General features: G+C 36.9%; 1 protein-coding gene across 1 annotated transcript; it reads left to right on the forward strand.

The window, feature by feature from the left end:
- Window positions 1–5,735: 5,735 nt before the first annotated feature.
- On the forward strand, window positions 5,736–7,431 carry LOC139868814 (uncharacterized). Its single transcript, XM_071857156.1, has 2 exons — window positions 5,736–6,809; window positions 7,363–7,431. Exons 1-2 carry the CDS (start codon window positions 5,736–5,738, stop codon window positions 7,429–7,431), a joined length of 1,143 nt encoding a protein of 380 aa, XP_071713257.1.
- Window positions 7,432–14,064: the final 6,633 nt, after the last annotated feature.

Raw genomic sequence — 14,064 nt, forward strand, 5'->3', positions numbered from 1 at the left:
TTGCTGGAGGGTTTAAACGCACAGAGCTTCTGTGCTTAAGTGGCTGTGCATCTTCCTCAGCCGAAGCATTCAAATCCTCTGCAACATTAGCCGACACGTCTTCATCAATAACTTCCTTTTTCACAGAGTAAACTTTCAAACTTTCTGCAACCATAACCTGGTAAAGATTCATCTCTGCAAGTAATAGACATACAATGGTTAGCATACGCTGTATTTAAACGTAAATAATGCATAATTATTTCAAGATAAAATTGTACTCCTTCCATTAAGAAATATGACTGGATGGAATCCACTGTATTGCAAGTAGGATGAGATTCTGGCCAAGTAAAGAACTTCGTTTGGATAAACCCGAATGCTTAGTTTCTTACCGGAACAGAGGTTAAACTGTTCCTGTTCTGGCGGTGTCATTGAGGGGGACGATTAAAAGCAGGGTTAGCACCAGAATGCCATTGGAGGATGTTAGCAAATTGTTGAGGAACGAACTTATTATCGACATAATAAAAAGAATCTTTCTAGGAAGTATTCAAGGCTTTCTTCATACCAGACGTAAAAGATGCCCGATCGGTGAAACTGTACCAATCATGCTCATTAACTTGGTAACGGAAAATGTTTTTAAAGACGTTAATCGATGGTTCTTGATTATTTGCCCGACACCACATCTCAAACAACGACAGACGAATAGCACCATATGGATGTAATTGCCCTACGCCAATGTTATACGATGACAGAATCGCCATGAAAAAGTTAGTCGGAGGGATGCAAGTGTTTCTGACTTTTAGGGTTTGATCGTAGACTGCCACCATGTTGGTTGGGGGTTTATGGGCTTGTTGGTTTGTGAGTGGAAGGGTAGGGGTGTATTGAGCAATTGGTGGATACCAGTCGATAATAGCTTTAACGAATTCATCATATAGGGTGGAAGAGATGGAATGGAATTGAAAAGTGGTTGAAGATGAAGACGACATATTTACAATTTAAAAAGGGTATGAAGTTAGAAGATTAAACTGACCTGGGTTATGAAATGGAAAACTAGCCGGAACTTGATTGGAGTTGCAAAGAAGAAAAAGAGGTGAATTTTTTGAATTTTTTTACCAAATTTGGTAAAATCATCGCCCTATTTATAGCACAAACGGCTAGGGTGTAAATAAAGAAAAAAAACGCGTGAGGCGCATTGCTGGCCGTACACGTGTCGCAATCTTAACGGGTTGCGGTGAACAAACGTGATGCACGATAGAAAAACCCATTAGTTTGCTTATCATCCGTGTACGATAGCAAAACTCTTGCAGTTAGGATTTGACAGCCTGTCATAATTAACTGACTCTCGCCGATACAGAGTCATCATTGGCTGACGTTTGATTGACAGCGAAGAGGCTGCATTTAATGCTTGCAGGCACGCTATTTTTGGGTTATCTCGATAATTCCCAATATATTTTGTGCTAATTTTTTGTAATGATCAATTTATTATATTCTTTGGAGTTTAATATCATACAATTTTTGGAAACGTGTATCACATTAAACTGGGGGACTTAATGATGCGCGTACCTCTACGCCTAGCGCATCGTGTGTATCACGTGCTGGTTGCACGTATGTCATGTCCTGCATTATGTCTATTGTGCGCATTCGATAAGCCCTTGCTTAGAGAATAAGTAAGGCGGCTAACAAAGCATATTTATCCTTAAATAACTGAAATCTTATTCCTAACTATAATGCCTATATTTATGGGATTGATACAGAAGGATCTAGAATCGTTTTAGGATACATCTAGGATTAGGGTTTAGCTATAAATATAACCCTAAACCTAGCTCATGAGACATCGAATAACAATCAACGTTTTCTGTATTACTCGATTAATGATTGCATCCAGAAAACACTTTACGGTAACAGGTATGTTAACTATGAACTGTAACCCTACGAAACCACCTAAGTGGCCATTATTGCGGCTAAGCCATTAATGGTGAACTAAGTTGTTAATCACCCTTTTGTAGATCATCATCTCAATAAGGGTTATCCACGGTAACCATTGATCGGAGATTAACACTGTAATGTTCTTAAACACTCCCACATGGCACTCAACATATGATCAGTCATATGCGACAGATTTATGTTCGATCAATGAGATTTGTAAATGTAAAGAGGATGTATAAATACCACTCTTCGCTTAGGAATTTATTCTTAAGCCTCATATTAACCCACACCTTCACTTTCACACACTTGAGCAATTCACTCTAAACTTGTAACCTCACCTCATGTAATTGTAACACAATTCAGATTCATATCAGTAGCAGATTCATCATCATTATCTTCATATATTCATAAACAATACATAAGCATACATACAGTTCATACATATACATATACACACGCATATACACACAAAGGCGAAATCAGGATTCACGGATAGGGGGTGCATTTCACAAAAATAAAATATTAACATAAAATTTTCATATATACATCGTAACTATGACATATGTTAAATCATATTAAGGGATGCTTGTATTTATTATTTGGGGATATTGGCAACTAATATACAATTTTTTAACACACGATAATTTGCATATTTAAAGGGTTGGGGGATGCAAAGCATCCACATGCACCCCCTGTCTCCGCCTCTGTATACATAATCATAATCATGAATTAGAGTAGAGATTTGTACTTTTCAACTAACACTAAATAAAAACTTCAGTTTATTTTTACATGGAGTGATCGGTGCACTACTAAAATCTATCTTTACACCACTAAACATGTTTTAGAGTGTTATATAGATTACAAGTCTACAACATTATAAAAAATGCTTAGTGATATACGAATCATCACCCATTTCGTATTCTAGAAAAGTTATCTTAGAAAGCGAATTCGTTATCATAGAAAATCAGTAATACAAGATGTCCATCACAAATATGTGTAGGGTCGAACAACTACAGATTTATGACTTTTTGTGTGGAAAAAAAGGTCTTGTATAGTGATTACATCTTGAGATATAATGGTGATGGGTACATGTGATGTACTCTATAAACGTGATAATTTGGGTCATGCTTAAACAGTTTTAATGGCCGGGTTCTTATGATCTAGTTATCTTGTAGGGGTTTTTTTTACCTAACAATCATAAGTTATTTTGGATGTGAAATACACAGTGTTGAAAAATAAATATCTATGACGCTCTCTCCTCTCTCAACTGTTCATCTTCTCTACGGCAACCCTAATTTGTTAATCTGGTAATCGATCTGTTTTCAAGCTCTTTGTTTCTGTTTTTCGTAATATTTCCATTTGATTCTTATTCACCATGTCTCACATACCGGTTTCACCCCTAACTCCTAAATCTCGTGTTAACATAAACCGTCCAAACTCTGCCTTCACTACTGGTAATCATCACATCAATTATAAGCCTATCAATGAAGGTGTTTGGGTTAAAGTTGATCATAGCAAGCATTCTCCTCCTAACAACCCAAACCCTAGTCGATACCCATCTCAGCAGGCGAACCCTAAAACAAAAACCTCTCAGTTTTCGTCAAAGTTGAATTCATCTTATAATCAAATCTACAACAATTTTAAATATCGTGAATCTGCCATTAATCTTGTCAAACGGTTCGGGAACCCTAGCTCTGATTCGGTTAAATCTAATACAAACCCAAACCCGATCCCAATTGATAAGTCAAGAATAACTTCTTACCTCTTCCATAACTTTCCTGACAATTGGTGCTCCATAGACTTCTGGGACATATTCAAAAGATATGGTAATATTCATGAAGTCTATATACCTAAGAAGACACTGAAAAATGGAAGAAAGTTTGGTTTTGTTCGGTTCTTAGATGTCCCTCCATATCACAAAGAATCTCTCGCAAGAAGGCTTAGTCTTATAGTTGCAGGTGATAATCTTCTCAAAGTTTACTTGGCTCATGATTCTGAAAGAAAGAAACCTGATGCACATCCCAACAAATCGAATTCTGGTACAAGAAACAATGTCAAGTCAGCCTTTACTTCTCATGTGGATGACAGAAAATTCAAAGATGTGATCCTCAACAAGCCGGCCTCGAACGAAAGCATCCCTTCGATTAAGGTAAACTCTAATGATGAACTTATTCAAATACTTGGTCAAGCGGTAATTGCAAAGGTCAAAGACCTTGAATTCTTGGAATATTTTAGCGAGATATGTGAAAGTGAAATCCTTAGTGGGTTTACTATCAAGTATCTAGGCGGGCATGATCTAATGCTTATATTTGAGGAATCCAACCCGGCCCTTGATTTGATTAACAACTCGGATCACCCACTATGGAATTGGCTAGAGGATATTAATCCATGGGACCCTGAAATATATAAATCCTCCGGTAGACTCGCTTATATTAACATATTTGGGGTTCCCATTACTTGTTGGCTAGAATCCACCTTCATTGACATTGCCAAAAATTGGGGTGAAGTAATTGAAACGTTTAATTGCTCAATAACAAATGAGAACAATCAAGATTTATCTCACGGTTCGGTAATTGTCAAAACGAACAACTTCTCACCGATAAATGGACAAGCTATTATCAATCCCGGTGACATTAATCAGTCTAAAGCATATATCATTGAGGTTCAAAACTTTTCTATGTTTAATCCATACGGTGAGATTGATGACTCGTCAAATTGGGAAGCCGATAGCCTCTCGGATGGACATATCTCAGACGAAGAGTCACATTTAGATTGCGAAAACCGGGTTGAAGGAATTGATGAAAAGAACACCTACGCCAAAAATATTGGATTCACGCACCCACAAAGTGATAGTTCTCCGGCTAATCAAACATCTACCAACTCCTCAAAACGTATGAATACCCTTCATTTTGAAAACATAGCTCATAACCAATCTCGCCAGCCACCTCAACCTCCAACCGATAATGACTCAAACGAACCACCACCCATCCCTGATTTCAACTCCAATATACCTTACACCACCTCCTCAAACCCATCGAAACTAAACACCACAAAGCCTACACCTTCTGTTACCCATACCCCTATATCTGATATAGCCGATACCAGCCCCAAAACAACAAAATTACCAGATACCCCCGAAACAGCCTGCTTCAGCCCAACTAACATGGACTCAAAAATTCCTGAAGCCCAAGTACCTGATACCCCCGAAACAGTCTGCATCAGCCCAACTACCATGGACTCAAAAATTCATGAAGCCCAAGTACACGCTGTCTCGGTTACTAGCCCAATACCCTCTAAGGATATTACGGGTAACGATATACCCAATGATTCCATACAGAATGATATAAATGAAACAGTAAACTCACTCAATAGTGACACACTCGAACATACTGAGCACTTAGCTGACCCCCACACTACTCAAAATCCAACCGACCCCACTCATGACTCACCCTTAAACTCTCATACCAAATCACCTTTAACCTTTATGCCCGCCCCAAACGCCACGCAACAAACAAATTCCGACCCTTTTAACCTTGAACCTCTACTATTTCCGGATATTGCAATATCAAAAAAGAGGAAATTATCCAATACCACTGCCAAGCCTATTCCTAACCCAAAAAACACCCTACAAAACTTTATATGAAACACCTAGCAAGAAGTGGGCAAAAACTCAGAATTTCACATCTAGCTAAACGTAATAAATCCTCGTCTAATGGTGGAAGTAACACATCCGGCTACTCGAAGGGAGCTCACATAGACACGACGCGTAACAAAAAGAATAATAAATCAGGCTCCACCTCCAGCAAAAGTTTAGACACGTTTGAATTCGGGAAATGCATCGGGATTCGACGCAACCTCCAATGAATCCATCCTCCTTCACATCGATATTTGTAAGTCTTTTTCTCATGTGTACAATTTCTTTAAATATTCGGGGTATTGGACAAACGGGTAAAATAAGTTGGCTAAAACGTATCTGCAATAAAGAAAAACCAACGATTTTAGGTCTACAAGAAACCAAATGCGGACAAACAGGTGATAACACCATTGAATCTTTCTGGGGTAATTCTGATTTTAAATTCGTCCAAAAGGACTCGGTTGGTGCTTCCGGTGGTATCTTAACTATTTGGGATACTAATATATTTTCGTTCAATTATGCGATTGAGGGCGAATTCTTCTTAGCAATACGCGGAACATGGGCAGGGCATGATTCTGAAATTGCTTTCATTAATGTATATGGTCCTCATTCTTCCTCAAAAAAACTAAGACTCTGGAACGAACTCTCATCTCTCATTAACTCTCTTAACATTCCACACATTGTCTTTGGTGACTTTAATGAAGTAAGAAACAAAACAGAACGCATGAATACAGATTGCAATCAACATTGGGCAGATAATTTTAATAATTTCATAAATAACTCCGGATTAATTGATCTTCCATTAGGTGGAAAAAGATTCACAAGGATATGTGAGAAAACAATGAAATTCAGTAAACTTGACCGATTCCTTGTCTCTGATGGCATTTTCACCATCTGGCCCAATACATCCTCCAAAACTCTTGATCGTGATCTTTCCGATCACTGTCCTATCATTCTAAGAAATAACCTCCTCGATTCAGGCCCTAAACCAATACGTGTTTTTGACACATGGCTCGACCTTAAAGATGCCGACATTGTCATTGAAAGAGCCTGGTCGATTCCGACTACTGGTAATAGGCCAGACTGCATCTTCCGTAATAAATTAAAAAACGTAAAAATGGAGCTCAAAAAACATAGTATTCAACTTGATAACATTGACTCACAAATCCGAGATCATATATCTGAATGTAATAATTGGGAACAAACTGCCGAAACCAGACCATTATCTGAATCGGAAAAACAAAAATGGATCGATGAAAAAATGCAGCAAACTGTCAAAGAAAAAAAGAAAATAAACATGCTTAAACAAAAATCCAGAATCAAATGGGCGCTTGAAGGTGATGAAAATTCAAAATATTTTCACAATTATATTAAAAAAAGAACAAGTAAAAACAACATCCACGGCCTGTCAATCAATGGAACATGGTCTGAAGATCCTAATCTAATAAAACAAGAAGCATATTCTTACTTTAAAAACGTCTTCCTTTCCAAACATCTTCGTGACGAATGCCCCTTCGACAATGTACCACATCTCGATTACATCACCTCTTTAGACAATCAACTATTAGAAGCTAAATTTAATGAAACAGAAATATGGGAAGCCATAGGTAACTGTGATAGTTCCAAAGCTCCCGGCCCGGATGGCTTCAACATGAAATTCTTCAAAAAACATTGGGAACTGATAAAAAACGACCTAATTAATTGTTTAGATTGGTTCTGGACAAACGCGGAAATCTCCAGAGGTTGTAATGCTTCCTTCTTCACCTTAATTCCGAAAAAATCTAATCCAATTGAACTAAATGAATATCGACCAATATGTCTAATAGGTAGCTATTATAAAATCCTCACCAAAATACTCTCCAATCGCCTTGCAAAGGTCATCCATAAAGTCATAGGATCTGAACAAACTGCTTTCCTCAAAGGCCGCAACATCCTTGATAGTGTCCTAATTGCAAACGAAATAATAGATGAATTAAAACGTAAAAAACAAAAAGGCCTAATCTTTAAAGTTGATTTTGAAAAAGCATTCGATTGCATTGAATGGGACTTTCTATTTAAAACCATGCAATCTATGGGTTTTGGTTTAAAATGGATTGGTTTCATCCGGGCATGTCTTTCCTCATCGTCTATATCGGTCTTAATTAACGGGTCTCCCACCAAAGAATTCTCTCCCGAAAGGGGAATCCGACAAGGTGATCCCATATCGCCGTTCCTATTCATCATTGTTGCTGAAGGTCTTAACATACTTGTCAAAAGAGCATTAGCCAATGGTCATTTGCAAGGGTTAAAAATCGGACATGATAATCTCACTATCACACACCTTCAGTATGCAGACGATACAATCTTCTTCGGTGAGTGGTCTAAACGAAACGCAAAACACATCTCCAAACTCCTTAAGTGCTTTGAAAATATTTCGGGGCTCAAAGTTAATTTCCGCAAAAGCAAGCTCTACGGTATCGGTACCTCTTTGATCGAAACCGAGCAAATGGCTCAGTACATTAACTGCTCTGCTGGATCTACCCCTTTTACTTACCTCGGACTCCCTATCGGAGTCCCCACTTCACACTCTTCGTCTTGGCAACCAATCGTTGAAAAATTCGATAAAAGACTAACGGATTGGGCTGCCAAATCCATTTCATTCGGAGGCCGTCTTACGATAATCAAATCTATTCTAAGTAGTATCCCTTTATACTACTTCTCCTTATTCCACGCACCATCCGCTATCCTTAAGGTTCTCGAATCTAAAAGGCGGAAATTTTTCTGGGGAGGTTCTTCAAATGATAATAAAATTAATTGGATTAAATGGGACCAAATAATCTTACCTTACGAATGCGGGGGCTTAAACGTGGGATCCCTTTTTGCTAAAAACATATCACTACTTTGTAAGTGGTGGTGGCGCTTTAAAAATGAAAACAACGCATTATGGGTAAAAATAATCAAAAGCATTTATGGGCCGGGGGGGGGGGGGGGGGGGGGGGGTTGGATACTAACATCTTGTGCAGGAACATTTCAGGTCGAACCATTTGGAAAGAAATTATCAAAGCCGGAAAAACTGCGGACAACGTAGGCACATCCTTCACTTCCTCAATTTCAAAGCGCATCGGGAATGGCACTTCAATTAGTTTTTGGAATGATATATGGATCGGAACTGAGAACTTAAAAACATCATTCCATAGATTATTCATGTTGGAATCCCAAAAAGAAGCAACCGTAGCTGAAAGAATACTGCGTAGTAATTCCACTTCGACTGGAAACTGGGACTGGTCCAGACCTCCTAGTGGCCGCGCATTGGATGAACTCACGGAACTTAATAATCTTATAACTTCTGTAAATATTTCAGATTGCCCTGACTCATGGAAATTCTCCCTCGACGCATCCGGAATCTTCACTACATCAACAATGTCAAATCTGATCAATACTCTGAAATTTGATGCAAATTCAAGAAACCTGTCAATAACTCGCAACAAATACGTTCCACAAAAGGTCTTCATCTTCCTATGGAGGGTGACCCAGCAAAAAATCCCTGTTAGAAGTGAACTTGATAAAAAAGGAATTGACCTCGATACGATCTTATGTCCCTTATGCGAGCATCATATCGAAACCACTGAACATACATTGGTAAATTGTCAAAAAGTGTCTCCAATTTGGTCACATATTCTCGACTGGTGGAATCAAAACAGCGCATTTATATCTAACATCAACGAAGCCACCATCACCGATCAAGGCTTCACATATAACTCAACCGGTTCGTCCATTTGGCAAGCTACTAAATGGATCACGTGTTACATTATATGGAAACACAGAAACCTGAAGATCTTTTCCGAAAAAATATGGAATCCCGCAGCAATAATTTCTGAAATACAAACCCAAAGTTTTAGTTGAATTTCAAACCGTTCAAAAAAAAATATACCAATCGAGTGGCACCAATGGCTTCTCAACCCGTCATTCTATGTATCATCTCCCTCATCTCGCACGGGTGTCGGTTAAAATGTAGATAGTTTTAATCAGGTAGTGTTCGTTATTCTAGTTAGCCTATGTGGGGTAGATTAAATGGGTTGGTTGTGTGTCAACTTTGTCGCCGCTTGATCGGCACGGTTGCGCCCTCCTCCCCCGCTTGAATACTCAAGTTCGTTCCCTCATAGTGTTAGCTAGTATACGTCACTCCAGATTCTCCAATTTAGTTTTATCTCATTCCACTTTTCCGACTGTTTCGATTGTCTATAGCAATGTATAGTAGCATATAGGGACTTGTAATACTATAATTCGAGTAATATTAATAATATTCTTTTTGCTTTTCAAAAAAAACACAGTGTTGAATTTGGTATGTTCTACAGTATTTGTTATGAGCAAATTAGTAGTTACTCCCTATTTTACCCGTATACAGCGGGAGTGTATAGATGTAGAGGTGGGGCCTAAACGAAGCCGATGCAAAGTAAAAGTGTAAAACAGTACCAGCTTTATCAACTTATTGGCTTTAACGAGTCTGGTTACTTTTTTTTAGCTCAAAATAATTTTATACCCTTAAACGAGTAAAATGTTTAATAAAAAGTGTTAAAATAGTTGTTTTTTTTTTTTCAACTTTCCGTTGGAAATATGTTCTCGGGTTGGCTATGGTTCGACCGTGGTTTGACCGTGGTACATATATTCCGAAGATATGCCAATGACATTAAATAATAAAAGTCCATTTATCCTATTCGGTCACACACAAAGGCCAATCGTAAATTGTTTGATATACCTTCTAATCGGAAATTAATTTATTAATCATTAGTTAATGGTTTAATAAATTAAGTAAGTTTTTTTTTATGTGTGTACATATACTTACAAATCTAAATATGTAGAGATTTGATTAGATTTTGCAAATTATATTTTATATAATATATAAGATTTGATTTGATATAAATAAGATTTGATTTGATTTGTAAATCTTATTTTATATAAAGATTTGTACTATAATCATATTTTATATAATATATAAGATTTGATTTGATATAAATAAGATTTGATTTGATTTGTAAATCATATTTTATATAAAGATTTGTACTATAATTATATTTTATACAATATATAAGATTTGATTTGATATAAATAAGATTTGATTTGATTTGTAAATCTTATTTTATATAAAGATTTGTTTTTGCAAATCTTTCAAAATCTTTCCAAATCTTTATATTTGTATTATATGTATTATTGTATCAATTTTAATTCTATATAATACCAAATCTTGGTATTGAAAAGATATAGAAACTTGAGATACAAAAACACACATACAAAATGATATTTCTCTTTCTCTTTTTCAAGTAACCAAAATACTTGAGATCTATAATTGGGTTCGGTTTTGGTGAAAATAAGGAAAAGAAAAGATCCGTTAAGTAGAAGGTATAGATTGAAACAAGGTTGGAACTTTGGGTGTCTACCGTTTAGAGGAACTCTTCTTTGGGTTTTTCAGATTCGATCTTCAAAAGGCTACAAAGGTTGTATTCTAATCTTCTCTTGTTTAATTTCGTTAATTTTGTTTTGTTTGCTAAAGTTTTGTACAATGATCCGTGGAAGAGTATGATTTTGTAAAGTTTTAAAAATGCTTCCGCTCGCTTTGAATTTGTATCATACTCCAACAGTGGTATTCGAGCCATCTTGTACAAGTTTTAGCAAACTTTTCTTGTGATATTTAGTTTTGATGGATGCGTTGTGCATGATTCTTGGAGATGATCATGCATAACAAACATGCAAAACAAGTATCATGATTTATGTTTTATGTTTCCTAAATACTAATTTGAATCTTGGATTTTGGCAAAATGTAAAATGGGTTAAATTCATTTTTTTTCATTTAAGATATTTTTTTCAGCCTGGACAGTCCGTATTTGATGGACTGTTTCGGGGCTTTAAACTCAATATTATTGTATGAGACCAATTGCATTTGAAAGCTAACTGAAAGAACTTAAATTTGAAAAAAAAATTCATCGAAAACGGATTAGAAATGAGTAAGATATGACCATTTAAAGTTACATGTATGAATCTGCCAAAATCCAAAAATTTTAATGGTAACTTGCATGTTGACTATTAAAGATTCAATGTTTAGGAAAATAAAGTACATGAATTCTTTTCATGTTTTACATGAAATGAGAAAATTAAAATTATTAATTTTAGACTTTATGTTTTGGTAAAGTGAATAAATCTCCAACATATTTTGATTCACTTAATATGTTTATTTGGATGGTTTTGGCATGAAAACTATACTTACAAAATATGAAGTGAGTTTACATACATATGTTATGTAAACAAGGATTGAATATTATAAGTGCCATTAAGTGTTGTTTAAATCAATCCTTATCGAAACATGTTATATGAAAATGGACGGTTGGCACTCCATTTGTTATGTATGTGATTGTTGTATGAAATCGGTAGTATTTGCCTCAATAAGACCCTTGTGTGGATGTTTGGTTGTATGATTTAATTTATTATTTATTCGGGATGAATGTAATAATCTATTAAACGACTTGCATGTCGTCTTTCTATTTATATTGTATTTGTAATAGTATAGAAAATAGAATAGTTATTTTGTAAGATAATGCAACCAAGATTGAAATCAAGAAGACGATGTTCACAAGGCGGCCCATCCGAGCATATAATGGAGATGGCGGTTTTAGTGAGAGCCAATTCTCACACAAGGTTATGTTCCTAGTTGACCATGTTTTTCCGTGTGTTGGCTCACCGGAAAAACGCATAGGACTCGAGGCATACTACCAATAATTGCGTGTCATGATTATTATTGTTTTCTTATTTGTCTATGCCATGCTAGCTAGAAAATTAGTATAGAAACAAAAGACAATAATCACTTAAAATGGTTTGGTAAAATTAGTTTAACAAATGCAACACGCAATACATAATTAGCAAATGTTTTAAAATGGAATAAACTACTTTTGCTAAAAGAAAACAAAACCCCGTTTTAAATGTAAACTTTACGCTACCCATGAGTAGTACACACATCCGAACCTTCTACCTGTTAGAGTTCGCGATACCCGAGAGTCTTGGGCCGGACTTTAGTTGGGTGTTGGGAAGGGTGAGGTGAATTTCGCGATACCCGAGAGTCTTGGGCCGGATTTCACGTGTATCTATCACGGACGGTTTACAATCTGAAATCGTGGTTCGCAGCAAACCCGCCACGAGGAAGGATTAGCGTAGAAGGGATTAAACAAGCCAAGTGAAATAATTGATTATCACTAAATCCTGCAGAACCTAAGAATTTCATAATGGATGAAATTGGTAATATAGTTACCTACCTAAATAGCTTATGATTGGCGATCCGCGGTAAACCCGTCGTTACCATAAGTGAAATATGGATCTTAACCTTGTTAATTATAATTGTTTGAATATTGAACACACTTGGGTAATTATCTTAACAAGGATTAAACATATCAAACTAACTAATACAACTTACTTTAAAAATATGATAGATGTCTGCAACAAACATAAATCCTACTCCGTCATCAATCACTAATTTCTGCCTTAAAAGGCTCCTCGAAAAGGACAAGCTTACGGGCTTGAACTACATGAACTGGCTTCGCAACCTAAGAATTGCTCTTAGGATGGAAGGAAAGATCAGGGCAATTGAGGAACCCTTACCTGCAGAACCCGGATCGAGAACTACTCAAGCGGCTAGGGACGAGTTTGAAAAACGTCGTTCCGAGTCTAATGAGGTAGCATACTTGATGTTGGAGACCATGTCTCCGGAGCTCCAAAAGGTCATGGAGAGCTTAGGGTCGTATGACATGCTTAACCAACTCAAAGACATGTTCAAACAACAAGCAAAGCAAGAAAGGTTTGACACCGTGAAAGCTCTCGTATCTTGTAAAATGGCAACGAGAAGTAGTGTTAGTGTCCATGTACTACAAATGAAAGGGTACATAGACTGACTGGAGCGCCTTGGTTTTTCCATAAGTCAGGAGCTTGCAACGGATTTTATCCTGAACTCGCTGACTAGTGCATATGAAGGATTCATTATGAACTATAATATGAACAATATGGAGAAAACAATCATGGAGCTCCATGGCATGTTGAAAACCGCTGAGGCTAACATGGCCAAAGCTAAACCCGCAACTACTGTTCTAGCCATTCGTGAAGGTGGGATCAAGAAGAAGAAAAACAAAACAAAGGGCAAGAACAAGGGCAAGGGTAAGGTTGGAACGTCCAACTTCAAACCTAAACCTAAGGGCATTGCTAACTCTTCTACTTCAAAGATCCCGCAAACCAAGTCTCCTGAAGAAGCAATATGCTTTCATTGTGGGGAGAAAGGACATTGGAGGCGCAATTGTACCAAGTACTTGAAGGAACTTAATGAACTACGGGGTAAGGGAGTCGCCGTACCTTCAGATTTGTTCATGATTGAACTAAACAATACTACTATTTCTAATTCCTGGGTATTGGACACGGGATGTGGTACTCACATTTGTACAAATGTGCAGGGACTCACAAGAAGTAGGAAGCTGAAGACCGGGGAGCTTAATCTAATCATAGGGAATAAGAATGTTGCC

The sequence above is a fragment of the Rutidosis leptorrhynchoides genome, chromosome 9 (assembly GCF_046630445.1).
Source record: "Rutidosis leptorrhynchoides isolate AG116_Rl617_1_P2 chromosome 9, CSIRO_AGI_Rlap_v1, whole genome shotgun sequence".
NCBI lineage: Eukaryota > Viridiplantae > Streptophyta > Magnoliopsida > Asterales > Asteraceae > Rutidosis > Rutidosis leptorrhynchoides.